General features: G+C 38.4%; 1 protein-coding gene across 2 annotated transcripts in view; it reads right to left on the reverse strand.

Moving 5' to 3' along the window:
- TENM1 (teneurin transmembrane protein 1) overlaps positions 1-24,721 on the reverse strand; it is an 882,499-nt gene that overhangs the window by 548,723 nt on the left and 309,055 nt on the right. For both annotated transcript variants that reach the window (XM_043896987.1, XM_043896986.1), the window contains 2 exons: positions 2,832-3,092; positions 936-992 (listed from right to left, as the gene is read on the reverse strand). In XM_043896987.1, the coding sequence (XP_043752922.1) occupies positions 936-992; positions 2,832-3,092 (318 nt within the window). The remainder of the gene's footprint in view (positions 1-935; positions 993-2,831; positions 3,093-24,721) is intronic.

A 24,721-nucleotide genomic window follows, 5' to 3' on the forward strand; every position in this document is an offset into this window, starting at 1 on the left:
ATGGAAGGCGAAATGAAGCTGCACAGCCCCAAACATCCCCAAAAGTTCCTAAAACCTCCAAGGGATATATGGCACACGAACACAGTACATATAGTGGTTCATCACAGTAAGCAGTCCTCATGGTGGGGGAGGATAATATGCATTTTGATAAAACTAATACATCTAATACATGATTCTAATACATCTTCCCCTTGATCCATTTCCCCCAGTTGCTAACAAATTTTGAGTCATTGCCCTGTGGTCAGATGTGAGGGTTCCCCATCTCGCAAAGTACTTGATTTTCATCAAAATCATTTATAAATATTGTTTTAAGTATCCCTCTGCAAAGGAGCAAAGCCAGTGAGCAAAATGAAGGCAAAAGTAAAAGGACACCACTGTCCCCTCACTGAAGAATGACAACACGTCTACAGAAAAGAATGAATGGCATTTCCTTCATTTGAAGGTGTTATTTATAATGACAACAGGGATGGGGGTGTAGTGTGATTCTTAAGCCAAGCCAGAGCATTGGAAGGAAAAGCCCAAGGCCATTTGCTAGATGGCATTGTAAAGTTATGGCAGTATCTGAACTATACTAAATCAATGGCTAGAGTCATGCAAAAAATCATAGATGATGTAGAAAGTCATGAGGCCAAAACCAACCATACCTGATTTAAATCTCTACTCTCATGCTAAATCAGTGTTTCTCTATTCGACCTTAAATCTTGTCTTTGTCCTCAGCTCCTCCCTCACCTCCTCACTGTTACCATCAACATACACCCATGAAATCTTCCAGAGGAAAACAAACCAACAAGCTACCAATAAACTAATCTTTGACAGGTTAATGAACCAGGCCTGTGTGTTGTTTATCAGATGGGCAGGGTTGAACTGTGCAGGCTGGTTGTCAGAGATGGGGTGAGGTAAAAACAATTTGTCATCAAATATTTGGAAACACTTGCCTTGAGTAGACCCAGCTTGAGCCTCCATGTCACAGCAAACAGGAGAGAATTTAAAACCTGTAACAGCAAATATTTTTACTAATTAATCCTTGTCCAACTCATCTGGGATTCTTCAATCTTTACTCTTCGTCCAGTAGTATTTTTTAAATAACAGATTCAATCAAAATACGATTCACATACCATAATGTTCATACTCTTAGAGTGGTTTTTAGTATTTTCAGAGTTGTGGAATTATTACCACTATCTAATTCCAGAGTAGTTTCATCACCCCAGAAGAAACCCCAGACCTAGGGTCTTGCAGGAGTAGAAGAACGGTTGAGCCTAGGGGGAACTCTTTTCTCTTAATGTTTCAGCGAGTGAACTTGACATATATTCCTTTTGTGAGGCGTGAGGGCTTCCTAAGTGGCTCAGTGGTAGAGAATCTGCCCACCAATGCAGGAGATGTGAGTTCTATCTCGGGGTCGGGAAGATTCCCTGGAGTAGGAAATGGCAACCCATTCCAGTATTCTTGTATGGAAAATTCCTGGTGGGCTACAGTCCACGGGGTTGTACAGAGTCAGACATGACTGTGGACTTATGCATGTGTGTGGGGAATGAGATAAGGGAGAACAAGAAGTCTTGGAAATAGAGGAGCTCCTCTATTACCTGATTTCACTTAAATTTGGTTGTTATTTTTCTGGTTTGACAGTTAAAGCCCAGAAAACTGTAGGGACCTGTGCAGGGTCTCCCAACATCCATGCTACTGTTCCTTCACTTACATGAATATGCATGACAGAGATCAAGTATGTTCCCTTCTCACTTCCACACTTCACCTCCTCCATGCTCTTGGTCAAACTCAGCATTGCATATATACATACATGAAAATAAACCTAAAAAATCCAGACCCTCAAGGATATTTGGTGATATTACAAAGTGTAATGGACTCTCATTTAGGAAATGATATTCTATCTAGTGGACAAATGTCATTCCTGATTATATCTTTGTGGCCAATGTCCCCTCTGGGCTGAGGGAGGCAGAGGAGGACAGAACAGAAAGAATTGCAGGTACAGGGCTGTTGGCTACCTCTCTGGTACCTGAGAAAATACTAATTAGCCACTGCTGACAGACCAGGTCCCCAGTGATGGGACCTATGAAATGTAGACAAACAGGATGATGAGAAGAGATTAATGTGTTTAATAAGCATTAATGTGATTTTTAAGAAAGGACTTTGTTCTTTCATAGGGATAGAAAAGCAGGAAACAAAACAAATTAACCTCTTCCCAACAAATCAAAGTGACAAAAACTTTTCCATTTCTAAAAGTTGTAAGAAAATAATACATAATTACCATTTAATGATACTGCCCTTATTACTTATTGTCTGGCAAACGGCTGATGTTAATTCACTTTGTTTTTTTTTTTTTTTTTAAATCATTTCAGCCTAATCTGATTACTTTGCCTTTGTCTGTACACTTGACAGGTTAATCTGAATCAAAATAGAAAACACATGCAGAATAGGCTTGGCTATACAGCTGTTCGCCTCATTGTTCATATATTGATACAAAGTCAAAATACATGAAATGAGTACTTCTAAAATAAATATCACTAGTATTGTACTGGAAAATAAAGATGAAAATAAAAGGCGAGTAATGAATAAGACATGCGCTATATTGCTGATGATATAAGATTGATTTCCCTTGGGGGAACCACCAGAAATAAAAAGTACTTTATTTATTATTGTAAATGAATGTGTCTATTTGCCTGATACTTAGGTACATGCCTTGTCCATGGGACCCTGATTTTCATTTTGTATAGGAAATGAAAGGTAGGAAGATATAAGGAAGGAAAAAGAAATCAAAGGCTAAAACCTGCATTCTCTCTGGGTTTTCCATAAACTATTAATATAGATGCTTATATTACCGTTCTCTCCATCAGACTTCCTTTCATGGTCAGTGTCAGTCAAGGACAATGCGGAGTTGGCCCGGCTGGACAAACAGGAACTATGCTCTGATTTCATCCCCCGGATCCACATTCTCAGCGCATGGTCAGGGGAGGCAGCGCCTTCCGTCTCAGTGTCCACATCAGATCCCATCTCTAGCTGGTAGCCGTGCCGGGAAACGCTGTGTATGTCTGTCTGGTAGCCAGAGCAGAGGGTGTGAGGAGTCTCACAGAATTCCATCTCTGAGAAGAAACAAAGTTCAGAGGAAAAACTTAGAAGGAAACAGAAATACCTGGTCAAATTCTACTTTTTTTGTCCTTATGTTCCCCTCCTCCATTGTTAGTATTTCTGTCTTTGCAAAGTTAGAATTCTGGCCTTTTTATTTATGGTAGCTAGGATTATGTGCTTATTTTGCGCTTCTGTAGCTTAAAATTATGCTCCTGTTGATTCTTACAAGGTTCTGGAAAAAGCATGCCCAAAATAGCTTTATAGCTACAATTTTAGATTACACAAATGTAATGAAATAAGTGAGTACAGGGGAGTGTAAACTGTAGAGAGCTGTCCTTTAAAAGATATTTCTCTTCTAGGAAGAATATATATGATCGTCAGAGCACACCTATGCTTAAAATATTAAAATTATTGCCTTTTCTAAGTATTTCATATACCTTAGAGTTAAGAGTACATAATTCAAGGTGAAAACTGTGAGGAAAAAGCATTAAGATTAAATATACTTTTCAAAAGTATTTTTCCCAAACACATTAGTCTAAACTCTAAAATTATGAGTACCTAATATCACTATTTCCCATTGTCTCCAAAGAATATTGAGGCTGACTTTATGCTCGTTACTCTGTTTCATTCATTCTTTGAAGAAATACATAAAATCTTTCAATCATATATTATACCTCAGCAGTGCTTTGAGGCTTGGATTCCCCGCCACCCCCCTCCGCACCAAACTTCCCCTAAGCCTTAGAATCATAAAATATTTAGGATCTTAGAGATGATATAATGAATCCCCTCTGTCTACAGTTGAGGAAAATAAAGTCCAGAGGACAGACAGCACCATCCATAGCCAATGTCGGATAGCAACAGAGTCCTTTTTCCTAGAACATCTGCAATTGATGTCTGCTAGACACCAAGGAAGCGCCATCAACTTACTGCATGGATATCAGGCATTCATTCAGTTTTACAGTCAATTTTGCATTCAATTATGGCAAAATGTCAAAAAGGGGGAAAGATGCTTTAACAGACCTTAATAAGTTAATGAAAAATGACCACATGCCAAGACATATCATCTGAAATGTCCATGTAATACTTAGATAAGGTAATCCGGGGATGTTGTACACTATATAGGATTTTCTCAGACTGACATCAGAGACAGGGTATGTCATTTGGCCAGGAAGAAGCTTAACTGAGTGCATCTAATCCTTAGCACATATCAATAAAATGCAAACCCTAAAATGAATTTAATTCTTTGAATACAAAAGTGCTAGAATTTAGACTGACCACATTTAGACCAATTTAAACTGACTCTTCGAGAAAGGCGAGTACAGAATACAAACAGGGTTTTTTAATGACTATTTGTGTGTGTGTGTGTGTGACATGTAATTGTCAAACAAGGGTTTAACAAATCAAGTATTAATGCTTATTCAATAGGCATTAGGTGCCCAGCATGGTGTTCTGTGACACATGTTTTAGGCAAATAAAGCTACTATATTGTATTAGGGAAAGTCAACTATAAATTTTTTCAGGGTTATTCATCACTGTTGAGGATGTTGCTTATGACTTTTGTGATGAATGTCTTTAAGAGTAATTCTGTTTTTCTATCAAAATTTTCTAAATTCCAAAGGAGGGATGTTTAAAAAAAATAGGCATGGTTTCCATGTCATACACAAAACCTTATAAAACTGGGCTTCTCCTCGACGTAAGGCTAAAAGTAAAAATCCATCTTTCCCAATATAAATTTTAGTGATCTAGAACATTGTGATCAGTTAGTATTCATGCCCCTTAATTTCACAAAGATATCCAATCCTGTGTAGTTGCTGCTGCAGCGACCTTGTCATGAACCTGTCAGCTTGGAGCTGTAGGAAAGGAAGTTTATCTAGGCCTGCATTCACAACTTCCTTCCTTCCCCTAGACGAGTGGTTCCCAAACTTCTGCATGCTTCAGAATCACCTGGAAGGTTTGTCAAGACACAGGTTGCTGTGCCTGCCCTCCCCGACCCTGTCTCAATGTCTCATTCAGCTGGTCTGTGGTAGAGCTAAAGAATCTGCATTTCTCACAAGTTCACAGGTGAAGGCTTATGCTATTTGTCCACGGACCACACTTTGAAAACTTCTTCCCTACAGTTTTCTTAGAAATCAGTGGGAGCTAGGGAAATGGGAGAAGTCAGAGAGCAATCTTACTGTGGCATTACCAAAGATTTTGCAACAACTCAAATTCTATTTGGACACCAGCAAGAAAGTTATTGAACTGAATTACTCTAAAATGCCCCCCTCCCATCTATTTGCATGGATTCAGGGCACTAATTAAGGAATTTACTTTTAAAAGCACAAACCTGCATTTATTTTCACTCATACAATGATGTATGAGATGTGACTTTCCAAAGATCTTAATATACACATCTGAGTCAAATTAAAGACATTCATTGGAAAAGGATGAGCAAATAAAAATAGACAGCTAATTTGTCACTTCAGATACTAAAATAATAGAAAAGTTCTTTTAAAATAACCACTGATGGATGTAAGCAGAATCCCTCTTTGTTAAAGTGATTTCCCCCCATTCAAAAAGAAACTTGAACATGGATTTGTTCCCGTCTAAGGAAATGTGGTATAATATGATAAAAAATTATGTAAGATTTCTATTGGAACAATGATTTGAATGCAAAGACTAAACATCACATTCCCTTAAACACAGTCAGATAAAAGTATACTTCCTTACCAATATGTAACTTTCAAAAGTAACAATCCAAGTAAGCTATCAGTTGCTTGTTTTCTGATGATAAAGAAAAAAGTTAAATAAATAAGTAAAGAAAGAAAAGGAAAAGTTTCACTTATTTACAGTAAGTGATATTCATTGAACAGCCGCACTTCCCTTTCTTGAAATCGATGTTACCATTGTAAATTATTTCCTTAAAAACACAAATGTCTTGGTGGTATTCAAAACTCCCATAGGATGTACTTTCTATAAAAGCACTTACAAGGCACCATAAGTGGATGTTTTTAGCCTTGCACATATAACCTTGTTACCTAAAATACTACTTTTTCCCAAGAGAAGATAAAGTTCAATTGGATTTAGTATAGATCTATTCTTACCAAAAAGATAGCCACAAGAGAAATGTAAGTACAATCTTTGAATATCTAAGATGTAAACGGATAGACTGGCAACATGAGAAACTACATTTCAAGAGTAAACAGACAAAGATGATCCCAAGTGAATGATGTACGTAGGCCTCATGAACATGTATTTAATTCTGATTGAAAGGAAAAACTATTTTGCAGCCTTGTAGGAGACAAATCTGAGCAGATTAATAAAGAGTTGAAATCCAGTTTTAAAAATGGGCAAGAGACTCAAAGAGATACTTCACAGAAAAAGATACAGGAAGGAACAAACAAATGAAAAGATGCTCAACATAATTAGTTATTAGGAAAGTGCAAACTAAAACTATAATGAGATACCACTACAGACCTACCAGAATGGTTAAAAAATTCTGACCACATCAGCTGTGGAGCAACTACATATACTACTGGTAAGAAAGTCAAATGGTACAATCACTTTGGAAAATAATCTGGAAGCTTCCTAAAGAGATAAAGCTAAATTTAACAGGAGAACAAGGTACTTTGGGACATTTATCACAAAAAAATAAAAATTGCTATCCACGCAAATATCTGTATGAGGTTGTTCAGAAACTTTACTCAGTAACAGCTAAAAATTAGAAACAACCCAGGTGTCCAGGAATAGCTAATAGGATGAATCATCTGTGGTATGTGCATACTATGGAATACTACTCAGTCAAAAAAAGAACATTTGATATATAATAAGATGCATGGACCTCAAAATAATTATGGTGAGTGAAAAAAAAAAAGACCAACAGAAGGTGTATATATTGCATGTTTCCATTTAAATAAAATTCTATAAATGCAAATCTACCTGCAGTGATAGAAAGCAGATCAGTGGTTATGTCTAGGGGAAGAAAGTAAGGGAGAAATAGAGAACAAAGGGGCACAAGGATACTTTTGGGATGATCTAAACATCTGCCATCTTGACTGTGGCAATAGTTACACATGTGTATGCATACCACAGTTTATCATATTGTACACTTTACATTTGTGTAGTTTATTGTACTTCAGTTATACCTCTATACTTATTGTTTTTTTCAGTGCATTGTACTCCATAAGATAGGCTTCTGAGGTAGCTCAGTGGTAAAGAATCTACCTGCCAAGCAGGAGACATGGGTTCAATCCCTGGGTCGGAAAGATTCCCTGGAGGAGGAAATGGTAACCCACTTCAGTACTCTTGCCTGGAAAATCCAATGGGCAGAGGAGGCTAGTAGGCTGTAGTCCATGGGGTTGCAAAAGAGTTTGACATGACTTAGGGACTAAACAACAACAATGATAAGCCCATAAGATAGAAAGAGAGTTAGGAGACTGAAGAACCCCTTAGTTTTCACAAGTGGAGCCAAGGGTCTCTGAGCCAGAAGGAGGTTCAGCTTTTTTCCTCCTAGTGTTAGAAAGTACATGTAATAATGAACAAAAAGGTATTCAAAATGCTGTTTTGCTTATTTATAAGTTAAGAGGCACTCAAGGCTAAGTGACTCAAGATTTGTCATTGATCCTCTTGGGAGCATTTTTTCCCTAAGGAACATAAGAGTTGAAGAGTTTTAGAGGGGAAACTAAAGATGAAACTGATCACTGATGAGCTTTCAGCAGCTAAGGGAACATTCAGTAGTTGGGAATCATGAGACTAAGTTGAGTGGATCTGGCATGAAGAATCACTATAGGCCTCTATTAATGCTAATGAGTTAATAATTTTTAAAAAATTCTTTAACATACTGAATAAAATGAACCACTATATATTCTTTATGAATCTAGGGATTGATCTTCAGGTGTTCAGTCTGAAGAAGTCATTTATCAAAACTTGAAAGAGAAAGTAATAGTTATTTATATCAGCATTTTTCTAGAAATGCCATTTCTGAGTTTCTGATAAGCTCAAGACTTTATTTTTCTTTCAATTCTACCTATCCACACTTCCTCTAAAAATGGAGCTTTAGGACATCACATTCCAAATAAATCATTGGAAGTCAGAAAGCGTGATAAATCTTAGCCATGACCTGAGTGATTTGGAATATAACTTCCAAAGAATTTACTCTACTTCCAAAATAAGAAAGAGAGAGAGGTCATAAAATTATTATCCTTAATTATTGTAATTCATAACAAGCCTTATGGACTATATGCAAAGACGGGTGTTATTAATTAGCCATGTGATTTTTAGATAAGTCACTTAATATCTTGGGGCCTCAGTTTCCTCATTTGCAAAATGTTCAGGTCCAACTAGAAATAAATCTCTAGGTAAACTCTCTTGTAATAAAATTCTGTTAACTATAACTTAAGGCTGTTAGTGCAAAATGTGAAATGGTTAATATTTTCAAATGGGAAAAGCATTAGTGGTTTTATGGGTCAAGGTGCTATTCATATTTCTACTGTGAAGGATAATCAGTCACATTAGCTAAATAAGATCTTGTCATTATTACAAGTCTTACTATGTTAAAGTATTGATACAGCCTAGGTATCCATAGTGAATTGTAGGATTATTGATAAACAAAGTACATAAACTATATCATGTAAAAATCAATTTAGTAAATAGTTCCTCATGAAACATGAAATCATCAGTTTATGAACGTGGTTATTACAGAAATTATTTTATGGCAATGCATTGGAAATCCCATGGACAAAGGAGACTGGCGGGCTACAGTCCATGGGGGTCGTAAAAGTTGGACACGATTTAGCGACTAAACCATCACCCACTCTATGGCACAGTGAATAAAAATTCACACAACTGAAAAATACTACACAGCCACTAATAATTTGTTACTGGCTCTAGGGAAAATTTCAATGAGTTATTATGGTCTTCAGCAAAAAATATGAAGAAGGGAAGGAAGGATAGAAAAAAAAAAAGAGGGAGAGAGGGAAGAAGGAAGGAAGGCAGAAGGAAGGGGAGGAGAGAGACGGGGAGGGAGAGAAGGAGGCAGAAAGGGGCAAGACCAGACAGGAGGCAAATGATTTTCACAACTGGGTACCATTTTACATTTCTCAGTCTCGGGACTTTGAAAGGAAAATGGTATCAAATTGTCAAACAAATCAGTTCATGTAAGTTTACTTAAACACAGTTCTGCTGAACACCCACTCAATTTCAAGTCAGGAAAACAAAACAAAATAGACTTCTCTGATTTCTCCTAGTCTTTGAAAATTAGCCCAATTTAACATCTTCTTCTTTTACTTTGTGAAAAAGCTTTATCAAACCCACAGTACTACACTAGGCCCCGAACAGAGTGAGTTAACAGGACCATTTCACGTCCTTTGGCAAGTTTCACAGAGGGCCTTTTTAAAGATCCGAATGACAACAGACTAATAAAGGTATACCACCCAGACCTGACCTTTATTTTTCTGCTCAGGCCTCATCAGCCTTTTCTAGGGCACAGGAGTAATAGATGGAATGCTCTCGCATGCAAGTCTGGAGCCTGTGGATATCAGAGGACTTAAATAACTAAGCTTCCTGAAGCCTAGTCTCCCCACCTCCTAGCTCCAAATGCACCCATTATCTCGGTACTCAGGACCTACCAATTTTGTCTTTTTTAATTTTCAAGATTTATCCATCTTGTCAATATAGTGAAAAATAAGGCAAAAAACCTGGGCAGAATTAAAAGCCTAAAGTATAAGCATTCATGCTTTGTGACTGATATTGGCTCACTGGAGCCATCCCAGAACACAGTTAAAAGACCATGTTAATGTTAGAAAGGATACACTCCAAAGTATAGCAAGTTGCAAATCTATAAACATGGCTCAAACCAGAGAAGGACACAGAATTACAGCACACTTCTTGGGGATGAGGTAGGAAGATGAGGATGTGAGGGAGGAACTTGGAAGAAATCAAAAGGGACTTCAATCTTATTTAGATAGACATGAAAATATCCTTCCAACCTAAGAAGGAAGGAAATATGATGTGGGAATAAACAATTTCTGTTTACTTCCTTGAACAAATATTCATCTTAGTGCAGGGTCCAGCTTAGACTGTACTCGCATAAAATGGGAGAATTTTCTCTGAAGCTAATTCAGTTACCATAACAAAAAAGATGAGGCCTGTTTTACAGCCTTCGTGACAAGAGTCTAGAAAAAGATTCAGGGACTAGAAAAGATGGTGGGAGGTCCTGGACTTCAACAGAAGTTTAGATCAATGAGAACCTGTGCAGGTTCACTTTATTTCAACATTTCAAATGAGACAGAGACTTCCTGGCCTCAATGAGAAATTTTCAGGGCTACTGAACACTGAAAATGCATGGTGCTCAACGGCCCTAAAAATTTCTCATTTCTTACCTGTGCTGGTCCAATTTTCTGGCTATTCATATCACTTTGGAGCCTGAATCCTTATTGACCATTGTGGTCTTCCATGTATACTTTTGTATTTTCATTATGTTCACTAAGGATGTGAAGCTGTTTGTTTATTGTGTGTATTTTGCATGTATGCATGTGGCTGTGTATTAAACTGCATTAATCTGCAGCACAAAACCATCTAGAGAAGTGAGAACAGTGAGTAAAGAGTTAAATGACTGCTTAAAACACTTGCAAATGCTTCAAACATATACTCTTAAAGGCAAGCAATGTGACCTCTGTAACATTTTACTCTAATCTGTAAGCATTTATTTTGTGACAATTGAGTAAAGATATCAAGAGAGAACTGTGTACTAGAGTCACTGTCCACAAAGAGCTACAGAGCAAAAGGCATTCTGCTCCATTAAGGGATTCTTATCACCATCTTTCAAAGACGACCTATTTATTTTGCCTCAGTATCTTTGGACATCTTGTGTCAGCCACCTAGAATATGTCCCTCTGATTTTTGACCAGTTTAATTCCTAATTTAATTTCACCAATTTAATTCTGGCTTGGGTCAGTACCTTCACAAACTGTTCTCCAACTTTCTCCCCCCTGCCAATAATCTTATACCCTTCCTTAGAGCATTTCTAATCTTTACTACATGACTTTTATATTCTTTCTCTGTATGCGTATTGTCTGTATTACCTGCTGAATTAGACCTCCAGACCCTAGTGTTTCCTAAAATTTTAGAATCTCCCAAAATCAAATGAGATAACTTCTGCAAAGTTTTGTATGGTCTATGAGTGATAGTCGCTCAGTCATGTCCAACTTTTTGTGACCCCATGGACTATAGAGTTCATGGAATTCTCCAGGCCAGAATACTGGAGTGGGTAGCATTTCCCTTCTCCCAGGGATTTTCCCAACCCAGGGATTGAACCCAGATCTCCCACAGTGCAGGTAGATGCTTTACCAGCTGAGTCACAAGGGAAGCCCATGGTCTATGAAGGACCATATAAATAAAAGGTAGTACTGCCATCCCTTCAGGCCTTAGAATAACTCTAGACAAGGAGTGATCAAAAAATAACAAAATTTTAAAGTCAGTAGTTAATATTAAAGCAGTCTTGAAAAGATTAAATTGTTTAATAAAATTCTGACACATATGAATTGTTTTGTTTAACATAAAACAAGGCTGACCACTGCAAATTTAAAAATTGCTATTTTGGTATACAAGCTATGAATTTCAAATAATCAATGCTCCAGAAATTTGGCAAAAAGAGAAGGACAGCAACCCACTGACCATGGATTTAGGAAAAGAAAAAAAAAACTATTTATAACAATGTTAAACTAATGGGGAACAAGTTCTCTGTATTGTCTTCTGACTGAAATAGTCTCACAAAGAAAGTTGTCCTCACTATTATTTTTGGCTTAAAGAATTGGAAAATGAATCCCTATTAAGATTCTTCAAAATACACCCTAGGGTGTGGTGTTGAACTGGGAAGTCTTTGAACAAACCAGCCACAAAGCCCTGGTAGAAGATGACCTTTCAGTTGACTTGAGTCAAAACTTCTTTTGCTCTTACCTTGATATCAGTTCCATCCTACATACCATATACAAATGACCACCTTGGCAAGTTTATAGAGCGTCCTGGAGTGTGCAGGTGGCTCCTCTGAGAGACTGTTTTCATGAACTCAGAGAATGTTTTTTTTTTCTTTTTCATTTATTTTTATTAGTTGGAGGCTAATTAGTTTACAATATTGTAGTGGTTTTTGTCATACATTGACATGAATCAGCCATGGAGTTACATGTATTCCCCATCCCCATCCCCCCTCCCACCTCCCTCTTCACCAGATTTTTTCAGAGATAGAAGTAGCTTTCCAAATGGGCAAAAGTTGTGGGAAGAACTTTTAGAATGCTCATTAGGAACTTCCAAATTTGAATTCTGTTTAGAGAAACATCCTGGAGAAGAATTCTACTTCCAGGCAAGATAGGGTGACAGGGACCAAATGTATTCTCATGCCTGAAACAGCAACACAAAGCAGACAAAATATATGAAACACTGGTTTTCAGACATTGGGCAACAAAGGAAAGTGATCCCCGAGATATGGGAAACAAATGGCATGAGCCCTATGAATGCTCCAGCTTACTGCCTGCAGAGTTTCCAGATCTTAGCACAGGGAGGTAGAGTGTAGGGGGGGCCTGGCAGTTTCTATGAGTTGAGGAGGCAAACCTGCTGGTCTGGAAAAGCCAACAACTAGAGTTGGCTGCACTGAGTACCAAACAGGAGAGGGCTGCAAGAGAAAAGAGAATTCGAGGGACCTGCAGATGTCCCCAGAGTCCAGAACAGCACATGGGTGCAAGGACACCACCTGCGGCTGGAGAAAGAACCATCTGAAATGATTAAAGAAAACAACTTTGAAACAGGGCTGTCCCTGTTCTCAACAGCCAGGGTGAAAAACCTCATAATTCATGAGCACTGAGTAGGGTACTCAAAAAGAGTTCAAAAGTCCTAGATCTATTATTGAAATTTGTTAAGGGGTGTGGTCAATGCCTGGCAACAGTTTTCTCCTTTTGCATCTTGCTATTAAGTATTCTTAGGTGTGAAGTGAAGTGAAAGTCATTCAATCGTGTCTGACTCTTTGTGACCCCATGGACTGTCCATGGAGTCTGTCTCCAGGCCAGAATACTGGAGTGGGTAGCAGTTGCCTTCTCCAGGGGATCTTCCCAAGCCAGGGATCAAATCCGGGTCTCCCACATTGCAGGCAGATTCTTGACCAGTTGAGCTACCACGGAAGCCCCCATGTCTTATAAAGTTAAACATACTCTTAGATAACTATTTACCCAATAGAAATGAAATCATGTATTCATACAAAGACATGTACACAAATGTTCACAGCATTTTTATTTGTAATGGCCAAAGGTTAGAAATAGCTCAAATAGCCATCAACAGATGCATAACTGCATACTCTCCTACATTCAGACAGTGGACTACTGTCGTTCTTCAGTTGCTAAGTCGGGTCTTAATCTTTTCAACCCCATGGACTGTAGCATGCCAGGTTCCCCTGTCCTCCGCTATCACCCGGAGTTTGCTCAAATTCATGTCCATTGAGTTAGTGATGCTACTTAACCATCTCATCCTCTGCCACCCCCTTCTCCTTTTGCCTTCAATCTTTCCCAGCGTCAGGGTCTTTTCAGTGAGTCAGCTCTTCACATCAACTGGCCAAAGTAATGGAACTTCTATTGACCCATAAAAAGGAATAAACTATTGATACATACAAAAACGTGGATAAATATCAAACTATGCTGAGTTTTTTCTAAGGGTTAAAAAGTCTACATACTCTATGCTTTCATTTATGCAAAACTCTACAAAATGCAAACTAATCTATAGTGACAGAAAGCAAATCCCAAGTTGCCTGGAGTGGAGATGGTTGGGAGTGGTAGAGGGAAAAGCCTTACAGAGTGGCAAGAGAAAACTTTGAGAGGTTACTGATATATTCATTATGATGACTGTGGTGTTTTCATGGGTCAAAATTTGCCAAATTTTACACTATAAATATGTACAATTTATTATATATTAATTATACCTTAGTAAGCAAGGTTCTAGAAAATGGAGACGCAAAGAACGTTTTGTTTGCCTAATTTAAATTTCCCAGTTGAATACTGGGTGCAATGAAACAAAGTAACAACTGATAAAACTGAAAAACCCATCTGTGTTCACAAACTGCCATGAGTGAAGGAAATGGCAGGTGAATTTCTCTTGACTTGCCTTCCATTTTTCCTTCACCCTGGTAAAATCAGACGGGTTTCAATTCTGGATACTAAAATTCCTGAATGCTCTGATTGTTACAGACATGTAAAAATGATCAACAAATTAGGTTCGATCCTAATGTGGCAGGAAAGATTCATGGGCCAATCTGGGATCAACAACAAAGTACTATGACCAATCAGGTGGACTCAATACTAGTGACACACATTTGCCATTCCCACCTTAACAGGTTAGTTGCCTTTGTTTTATTCTATAGCTATAGATTTCTCACATAATCCTGACTAACTATTCTGTGCAAATGCATGTTCTTTGTTGCAAAGAAGACTAGAAGAGAAGATATGATTAATTCAGTGCAGATGCAGCCCTACTCTTTAAACAACACTCAAAAGCTACCTCTCACTAATGGGAGGTTATAATGTTCCCTTTGTTTACCACTAGTTTCTGCAAGGGCTCTTTAGTAGCATCATGTATATATATTCAATGGTAGAATGGGTTATTACACAAAAACAGTTGCACAGTAGTCAAATACTCTAGTAATCAGAGCCAGTCTTGACCTCATTCTGAAGTATAGTTCAACTGAACTAATAGAGTTATTTTTGAGAGTTGTGTTTACATTACAATCCTACCTGTACAAACTCTTATTTAGAAAGAAAAGCCGTTCTCTATTTGCTGTGGAAATTGGGAAGCTACCTGATTTATGAGGAAATTCTGATTTCAAAGCACACATTCTCCAGTCCTAGGGCACAAGCAGATGGAACTCAAGCTATGTAGGGACATGCAGTAATTTTTTTTTTCATTTTCTTTTTTTGTTTTACATATTGGGGAAGAAAGTACATCTGAGGCAGGAGATAGATGGGCCTCAGGCTGAGTAGCTGGAATCTGTCTCCTGTGGACAGAAACTCCAAGACAAAGATAATGACAGGAGCAAGGAGATATAAGATAGAGATCACTATTTCTCATTGCTGAGGTCAAGGAGACCTCCCAAACTACACATGTGCAGAAAGGAATCTCAGGGGTCAGAGAAGGGATGGGATGCCAGACCATACTATGTTAGGTCAACTTCCTAAAGACCCTTGCAGGAGAATTCATCTTGGCTAAAAGATGCTGGTGCACACAGGAGAGGGCCCCAAGTGAGACCAAATAATGGACTCAACACAGGCAAAGCAAGATGACTGGCCAGAGGGAACCCAGAAGAACTGCCTCCATATAAGTGATTCAGTCTACCACAAAGGCACGACTCTCTCTGAGCCCACCTATGTGTGCTTTTTTTCCTCAGAGTAAACACTTTACTTGTTTCACCACTTTCCATCTCTTTATTGAAATTCCTTTTTCCAAAGTAGATGTGCCAGGGCCTTGTCACCAGCCCCTGGCAATCGTGGTCTAGTGGCTAGGATCCGGCCCTCTCACTGCCATGGCCTGGCTTCAATCACTGGTCAGGGAATTGAGATCCTGCTTCGAGGGGCCACAGACAGAGGCCACCTGAGATCACATCCAGATATGAATTTAGCATCTTCAACACACCAGGACCTAAGACACATTATTTTATTTCTCACAGTATGTTCTGTGAGAAAAGTTATTATTATCCCTATCTTCCAAACAAAGCAACTGAAGCTCAAAGAGAGTATATGTAAACTGTCCAAGACCACACAGATATCAAGTGGCAAGGCCAACTTCGAACAGTTTTAAGACTGAGTCCTAATCACCTTACATAGCATACGAAGTTCTAAGTAGCACATTCGAATGCACAGTACCTTTCCTCATTGGTACAATGTGCATGTGGCTCATGCCAGAACTTTCTGCTTCTTGCCTTCCTAGGTTTCATTCAGCTTGCTGCTGTTTCCATCTGGATTTTCACAGCCAGCCGCCAAAACACTTTGAGGGATATGGCAGCTGGGAGAAAATGGGCATTTCCTTTGTCGCTGACAGTATGAAAAAGAGATCCTTAAACTATGCATATATTAACTCATTGTTCTTATAAGAGGTTAATGTATTTTTACAACTTCTTTTGAAGTATTATTTCACTTTGTACTGATTCTTATGGATTCACTTCATCACCATCATGTCACTTTGACTCACTGAAAATAACAGTGATATTTTAGAGCACATTCCATGCTTCCAGACAACACAAATAGTATCTGGGTCTACAGGCAGACAAATAAAAGAAAACGTTGGCCTCTCCTGTGTTCAGATCCCTAGCTCATAGCAGCTGCCTTGAGGAGAGTTTTGAAATTATTTAACATTTACAAAAATGAGAAGAATATTATTCATTGGGAAATGTGTGTTAGGGTATTACTTCAGCACATTATCACCCAGCCAGAGGAGACAATCAGATCAAAACTGGGGCATTTCCTGTTTACAAGGTAACATTACCATTTCAGGCTAAATAGATTGCCTAAATCTCTGATATATATTCAGAACTTAACATGTACCACAGCATTCAGAGAATGGCTTTGAGTTCAAAATACTCTAAAAATTTTGATTAAATGTTGAGGAAGTTTCTCTTTATTTTAAATTTATCAAGGAGGTATGAAATTAGATAAAGGCATGCTTCTCTTTAGTGATCATTTAGAGCTAACACTGCAGGCAATTTCTACAAAATGCGTTTTCCAAAACCTCTTAAAGCTAGAAAGCAAATACAAACAGCAACAATAACATTAGTGCTTTTGAATTGGAAACTTCTATGGCCCAATTCCTTATTAACGCTGCCCTAAACATTTAACCCAAACAAGCAAATGAACATTTCAGGCACTTAAAAAACAATGCTCAATCTACATAAACAAGTGCAATTGTGTTCATTTTACAGATTTTGGAAAGATGTGTGGGTGAAGCAGTCTATGAGAATTGCCCAAGGACATTAATGATATAAGGACAGATGTAACACGAGTGGGCACAATGCCTGAACAGTTGACTCCATCCAATCCCCAAATCATCATTTTTGGGGAAAAAAGATCCCACACAAACTGCTTGGTGAATATTCATTTTTGACATAGTTACTGGCTCTTTCACTGGTTCCAAGGTTTGTCCTAGACATGATTCTAAGGTAGGTGTCTTCCTTCTGTCTACCCATTTGCTCCTGAGCCTCCCCTACTTCATACCCAGCATCCATTATTTTTATGGTGTCACCTCCTTGACTAAAACTTTAACTCCATCTGTTTATTCTCTCTTTCTTTTTCAACTGTTCCTTTTTGTGGACAGATTCCTCAGAGTAGAGCACTATGCTAGCAAATCTGATAAAATGAAGCCAGGTTTATTTAGTACACTTACTTTCCCCAAATTCATGCCAAACGATATACTATCATTTTTAATAGGACACTCCCACTTTTAGTTTTCATACACTCAATTCATAAGTTATAAAATAAGCATTAATTAAGCACCTACTATATAATATGCACTATCCTGGTGGCTCAGACGGTAAAGTGTCTGCCTGTAGTGCGGGAGACCCAGGTTCGATCCCTGGGTTGGGAAGATCCCCTGGAGAAGGAAATGACAATCCACTCCAGTACTCTTGCCTGGAAAATTCCATGGACTGAGGAGCCTACTAGGCTACAGTGTCGGACACGACTGAGCGACTTCACATGATAGGATTCAGTCAGATAAGCTTTGACAAAGGAGGCAAGGATATACAATGGAAAAAAGACAACCTCTTTAACAAGTGGTGCTGGGAAAACTGGTCAACCACTTGTAAAAGAATGAAACTAGAACACTTTCTAACACCATACACAAAAATAAACTCAAAATGGATTAAAGATCTAAATGTAAGACCAGAAACTATAAAACTCCTAGAGGAGAACATAGGCAAAACACTCTCTGACATAAATCACAGCAAGATCCTCTATGACCCACCTCCCAGAATATTGGAAATAAAAGCAAAACTAAACAAATGGGATCTAATGAAACTTAAAAGCTTTCACACTACAAAGGAAACTATAAGTAAGGTGAAAAGACAGCCGTCAGATTGGGAGAAAATAATAGCAAATGAAGAAACAGACAAAGGATTAATCTCAAAAATATACAAGCAACTCCTGAAGCTCAATTCCAGAAAAATAAATGACCCAATCAAAAAATGGGCCAAAGAACTAAACAGACATTTCTCCAAAGAAGACATACAGATGGCTAACAAACACATGAAAAGGTGCTCAACATCACTCATTATTAGAGAAATGCAAATCAAAACCACAGTGAGGTACCATTACACACCAGTCAGGATGGCTGCTATCCAAAAGACTACAAGCAATAAATGCTGGAGAGGGTGTGGAGAAAAGGGAACCCTCTTACACTGTTGGTGGGAATGCAAACTAGTACAGCCACTATGGAAAACAGTGTGGAGATTCCTTAAAAAACTGGAAATAGAACTGCCATATGACCCAGCAATCCCACTTTTGGGCATACACACTGAGGAAACCAGATCTGAAAGAGACACGTGCACCCCAATGTTCATTGCAGCACTGTTTATAATAGCCAGGACATGGAAGCAACCTAGATGCCCATCAGCAGATGAATGGATAAGGAAGCTGTGGTACATATACACCATGGAATATTACTCAGCTGTCAAAAAGAATTCATTTGAACCAGTCCTAATGAGATGGATGAAACTGGAGCCCATTATACAGAGTGAAGTAAGCCAGAAAGATAAAGAACATTACAGCATACTAACACATATATATGGAATTTAGAAAGATGGTAATGATAACCCTATATGCAAAACAGAAAAAGAGACACAGAAATACAGAACAGACTTTTGAACTCTGTGGGAGAATGTGAGGGTGGGATGTTTCAAAAGAACAGCATGTATACTATCTATGGTGAAACAGATCACCAGCCCAGGTGGGATGCATGAGACAAGTGCTCGGGCCTGGTGCACTGGGAAGACCCAGAGGAGTCGGGTGAAGAGGGAGGTGGGAGGGGGGATCGGGATGGGGAATAAGTGTAAATCTATGGCTGATTCATATCAATGTATGACAAAACCCACTGAAATGTTGTGAAGTAATTAGCCTCCAACTAATAAAAAAATTAAAAAAATAAAAAAAAAAAAAAAAAGAAAGAATGGGAAAGACATGACCTCTCCCCTTGAAGGGCTGATAATCTAGTGACAGCCTGGAAATGATGACAGGACAAGGAGGAAGTCCCATGACAAATTTATGCATAAAGGATTATGGAGTCCCAGGGACGTGAGGGACTCTTCCTGCCTGGAAGATTGAGAATGCCTTCAGAGAAGAGTTGCACCTCAAAAAATGATGAATGTGACTCTGGAAAGTTAAAAACATGGTAAGATCACTTCTAGCAGAGAGAATCACATGTATAAACGCAATGGTCTGTGCAAGGAAATGGTAAATTCAATGAATAGCAAATTACTTGCTGTGTCTATGCCATAGGTGAAATTCTTCAAGCTAGGTTTCGACATTATGAAAACTTCCAGATGTACAAGCTGGATTTAGAAAAGGCAGAGGAACCACAGATCAAATTGCCAACATCCACTGGATCATACAAAAAGCAAGAGAATTTCAGAAAAACATTTATTTCTACTCATTGACTACAGTAAAGCCTTTGACTATGTGAATCACAACAAACTGTGGAAAATTATTAAAGAGATGGAATACCAGACCACCTTACCTGTCTCTTGAGAAACCCATATGTGGGTCAAGAAGCAACAGTTAGAACTGGACATGGAACAATGGACTAGTTCAAAATTGGGAAAGGAGTATGGCAAGGCTGTATATTGTCACCCTGCTTATTTAACTTACATGCAGAGTACATCATGTGAAATGTTGGACTGGATGAATCACAAGCTGGAATTGAGATTTCTGGAAGAAATATCAATAACCTCAGATACGTGGATGCCACCACCCTAATGGCAGAAAGTAAAGAGGAACTAAAGAGCCTCTTAATGAGGGTGAAAAAGGAGAGTGAAAAAGCTGGCTTAAAACTCAACATTCAAAAAGCGAAGATCATGGCATATGGTCCCATCACTTCATGGCAAATAGATGGGGAAAAATGGGACAGTGGCAGATTTTATTTTCTTGGGCTCCAAAATCACTGTGGACAGTGACTGTAGCAATGACATTGAAAGATGCTCCTTGGAAGAAAAGCAATGACAAACCTAGACAGCATATTAAAAAGCAGAGACATCATTTTGCCAACAAAGGTCTGTATAGTCAAAGCAATGGGTTTTAAAGTAGTCATACATGGATGTGAGAGTTGGACCATAAAGAAGGCTGAGGGATAAAGAATTGATGCTTTCAAACTATGGTGCTGGAGAAGACTCTTGAGAGACCCTTGGACAGCAAGGAGATCAAACCAGTCAACCCTAAAAGAAATTAACCCTGAATATTCATTAGAGGGACTGATACTGAAGCTAAAACTCCAATACTTTGACCACCTGATGCAAAGAGCTGACTTGTTAGAAAAGACCTTGATGTTGAGAAAGACTGAGGGTGGTAGGAGAAAGGGGCAACAGAGAATGAAATGGTTGGATGGCATCATTGACTCAATGGACATGAGTCGGAGCAAACTCCAGGAAATAGTGAAGGACAGGAAAGCCTAGTGTGGAGCAGTCCATGGGGTCACAAAGAGTTGGACAGGACTTAGTAACTGAACAACAACATGCTATGGGTGTATGGGTTGAGGCACTAGTTTGCAAAGGGCCTTTCTTGCCTCAAATTATATCCCACTCTGCCTACTGTTCCTTATATGTAAGGGTGCCAGAATCATTATACACAAACAAATTTTAAGAATTTTTCAGAAGTCTATGAAACATCCTGGAAATTCCGGAGTTCTGAATCTTCCTCCAGAATGTAAGAAAATTCATTTTTTTTAACAATCATGTATTAACCATATAATGCGGCAAGTATTTTTACAGGTACTAGTGAAAATCAATGAACAATACAGAGAAAAATCCCTGCCATTATGGAGCTCACATTCTACTTGGAATAAATTTGCAATAATGGTGTTCAGACCAAACTCAGTATCAGAATTACATAGATTTTCATCTGTATATTAATCTGTGTATTACTCTCTGGTTATTTCATCTGGGTATTCATTCGAGGTCCCTCCGGAGGTTTCATTAAAACTTGTCTATATGAAAGCATTGATGTGCTGGAATTTAGCTTCTTGTAACACCTGAATCTACTCTGTGAAAACAATGTCTTCTGTGTATCCTCTGTCAGGGAGGTTGAGGACCTTGGGAAGGTAGGCTGAAGATGTGCTACATTTGACCCTGCTATATGTGCTCAGTTTGCTTCCAGAGAGATTTTTGGCTAAATGCTTGAGAGGTTAAAATAATCTTGAGGGCAGGGGATGAAGGGGGAGGCCAGCTTTCAGTGACTGGGACTTGGTAGGGAGGAGGAAGAGAAAAATTGAATTATTCCAGTTTATGTATTGAATGATAAGCCTGTCACTCTTCTATTTCATGCTATATAATCAATAATAATAATAAAAAAATACATTCTGGATAGGGTGTCCTACATAAATACCAAACAATATTTGCTCTAAGAGTTTCAAGTCTGGGCAGGGTTATTTAAAACAGTCGAATTGTGAACAGTTTAATTTTAGCACTAGGTTAAAATTACAGAAAGATAACTTTCACTCATCTAGGAAATCAGTTTTATTTCTTAGCCTACATAAAATTCAAATGGGCCTTAGGAGAGGTGTGAAAAGAAAACTGGAAAGGCCATTTGGAATTCTAATTATTCATATATGAAATATATATATATTATCTACTGGTATATTAAAAATGCCACTGGATTTCAAATTCACATTTCAATAAAGAAGCCCTTTACAATATGAATTAGTAGAATAATTTAAGTATAAACTTGGACTCATCGGTATGTAAAAAATTAAAAAAACATTTATCATAATTTTTTTTACTACTACTATTCATGTAAAGGAGATGTTGGGTTTTTATAAGCAGAGGTAGCAACTTATGTCTAATATACAGTTATATACATTCCCAACATGATTTCATACATAAATATTTCATTAATATAAATAAGGAGAAAAAGTCCACATTCCCCCCTACGACTCTTCATGTTAAAAAAGAAATACCCTAGTTCTCTTGGTAAGGTGACAGAAAACTATTTAGTCTTTGCAGATACATTAATGGGGGGAGGGGTGACTAGGGCACCATTAAAGCAACTGGAACAAGTAATTTACAAAAAGCACCTCTTACTAGTTTGAAGAGTTAATATGTTTCTCTCCTCTGAAATGAATGATTTCTTTTTAGTTGTTAGCAACATAAAAACCAGTACATAGCAGGCATCATGAGCAATGGGTCCTCTTAATAAAAATGATTAATAGGTACATATTTATATACATATATCCACATGTGCACAACACAACTCACACATTGTGATTTCCAGCCATACCTTAACTTATGCTTTCTGAAACACAAGAGACTGCCTCCACTAGAATGTTCCCTAAAATCAGGAGCTAAGCTCCATCCAGGGATAATGATAAGTTGATGACTAATCTTCACTGGATGTCATATTACAGAACCTTCTGATCCCTACCAAAACAACAACAATAATAATAACAACAACAATAAACCATCATTCTAATGCTTGAAAATGAAAGTGGTAGTCGCTCAGTTGTGTCCAACCCTTTGCGACCCCATGGACTGTAGCCTGCCAGGCTCCTCTGTCCATGGAATTCTCCAGGCAAATACACTGGAGAGGGTAGTCATTCCCTAACCCAGGGATCGAACCCAGGTCTGCTGCATCTCCTGCACTGGCAGGCAGGTTCTTTACCACTGAGCTACCCGGGAAGCCCTATTCTAAGCTTACCATGTGACAAACACTATGCCATATACTTTGCATACATTATGCATTTAATCCTAACAATAACTCTCTGAGACAGGTATTAGTATTGTCATGAATTAACAAATGCGGAAACTGAGAAGAGGTTAAAATACTTGACTACAGACACCACTTCTAGTAAGAGGTGAAGTTAAATTTCAAATCCCAGTCATCTGTATTTAACACCTGTTCCTTCTAACACCTGTTCCCCAGTGGCTCACCAGTAAAGAATTTGCCTGCAATGCAGGAGATGCGGGAGACATGGGTTCAACCACTGGGTTGGAAAGATCACCTGGAGAAAAGAACAACTACTTACTCCACTATTCTTGCCTGGAGAATTCCATGGGCAGAGAAACCTGGCAGGCTGTGGTCCATAGGTTGGCAAGGAGTTGGACACTACTGAAGCGACTGAGCATACACACACACACATGCACGTATGCACTTCTAACTGTATACTACCTAGTAGCAAAAAGGTTATGAATTCACTTTGTTACAGGTAAAATGAACTCTAAAGCTAGTGGTGGTAGCCAAGGATAGTCGAAGCTAATATAGTCTCTAATATCAAGAAACTTAATTTCTAATTAGAGAAACAAGATATAACTACATATACGTGGTAGAATATACAACTGGAGCCCAATGAATGGTCCAGATAATAAGTACTAGGAGAGTATGGAGGAGAGGATGGTCAGAAAAATGGGTTAGTGACATCTCATGGTGGTGGTAGATTAAGCTAGGATTTAATGAATGGGTAGGTTTGAAAGAGTAAAGGGAAGAGTTTAGACTCAATACTGTGCTCCATATTTGTATATTCAACTATTCATCAGTCATCTAACTTAGCTATGTAAAGTGAAAGTGAAAGTGAAGTTGCTCAGTCGTGTCCGACTCTTTGCGACCCCATGGACTGTAGCCTACCACGCTTCTCCATCCATGGGATTTTCCAGGCAAGAGTACTGGAGTGGGTTGCCATTTCCTTTGCCAGAGGATCTTCCCAACCCAGGGATCGAACCCGGGTCTTCCACATTGTAGGCGGATGCTTTACCATCTGAGCCACAAGGTAAGTCCTATGTAAAAGCTACCTCAAATAAAAAGAAAACGTGCAAAGCTAATATGACTATCATTGCCTCCAAACCCAACCCTCCTCTTGCCATTTCATTTTAGTTTCTTGTGCAGAAACCTGAAACCTAGGAGTCACCCTGCCAACCCCAGATTCAACACATTAAACCTGGTCATTCTTATTTCTTAATTATACCTTGAACCTATCCAGTTCTTTCCTTTCCACTTTCAATAATCCATGGTTTAAATGACTGCAATAACCTAACTGGCCCCCTTGCTTCTAATCTTGTTCCCCTTCTAATACATTCTCTGCATAGCCAACAAACATATGATAAAACTAACCACATCTCCCCCTGTCAATACCTTCCTGGAATGTTCAGAGTAAATCTGAAAGTCCTTAATATACTGTTCAAAGCCCCTATATGATCTGGCTTCCTATTCCTCTAGCCTCTTTCTCTCTTCCTCTAGCAATACTGCACTTCTTCCACTTTCTCATCCTCCTCTTCACCTCATGATATTTATGCACACTGTTCCCTCTTTTCCTTCTCATTGCTTTACTCTTTACCTGGTTAATTCTTTCTTCTCTATCAGATGATACCTCACTTCTTTGGCCCTTCAGTCTGGATTAGATCCTTCTTTCTTCATAGCACTTATCACAATGATAATATCAGGATTATTTACAT

Source organism: Cervus elaphus, chromosome X (genome assembly GCF_910594005.1).
Source record: "Cervus elaphus chromosome X, mCerEla1.1, whole genome shotgun sequence".
NCBI lineage: Eukaryota > Metazoa > Chordata > Mammalia > Artiodactyla > Cervidae > Cervus > Cervus elaphus.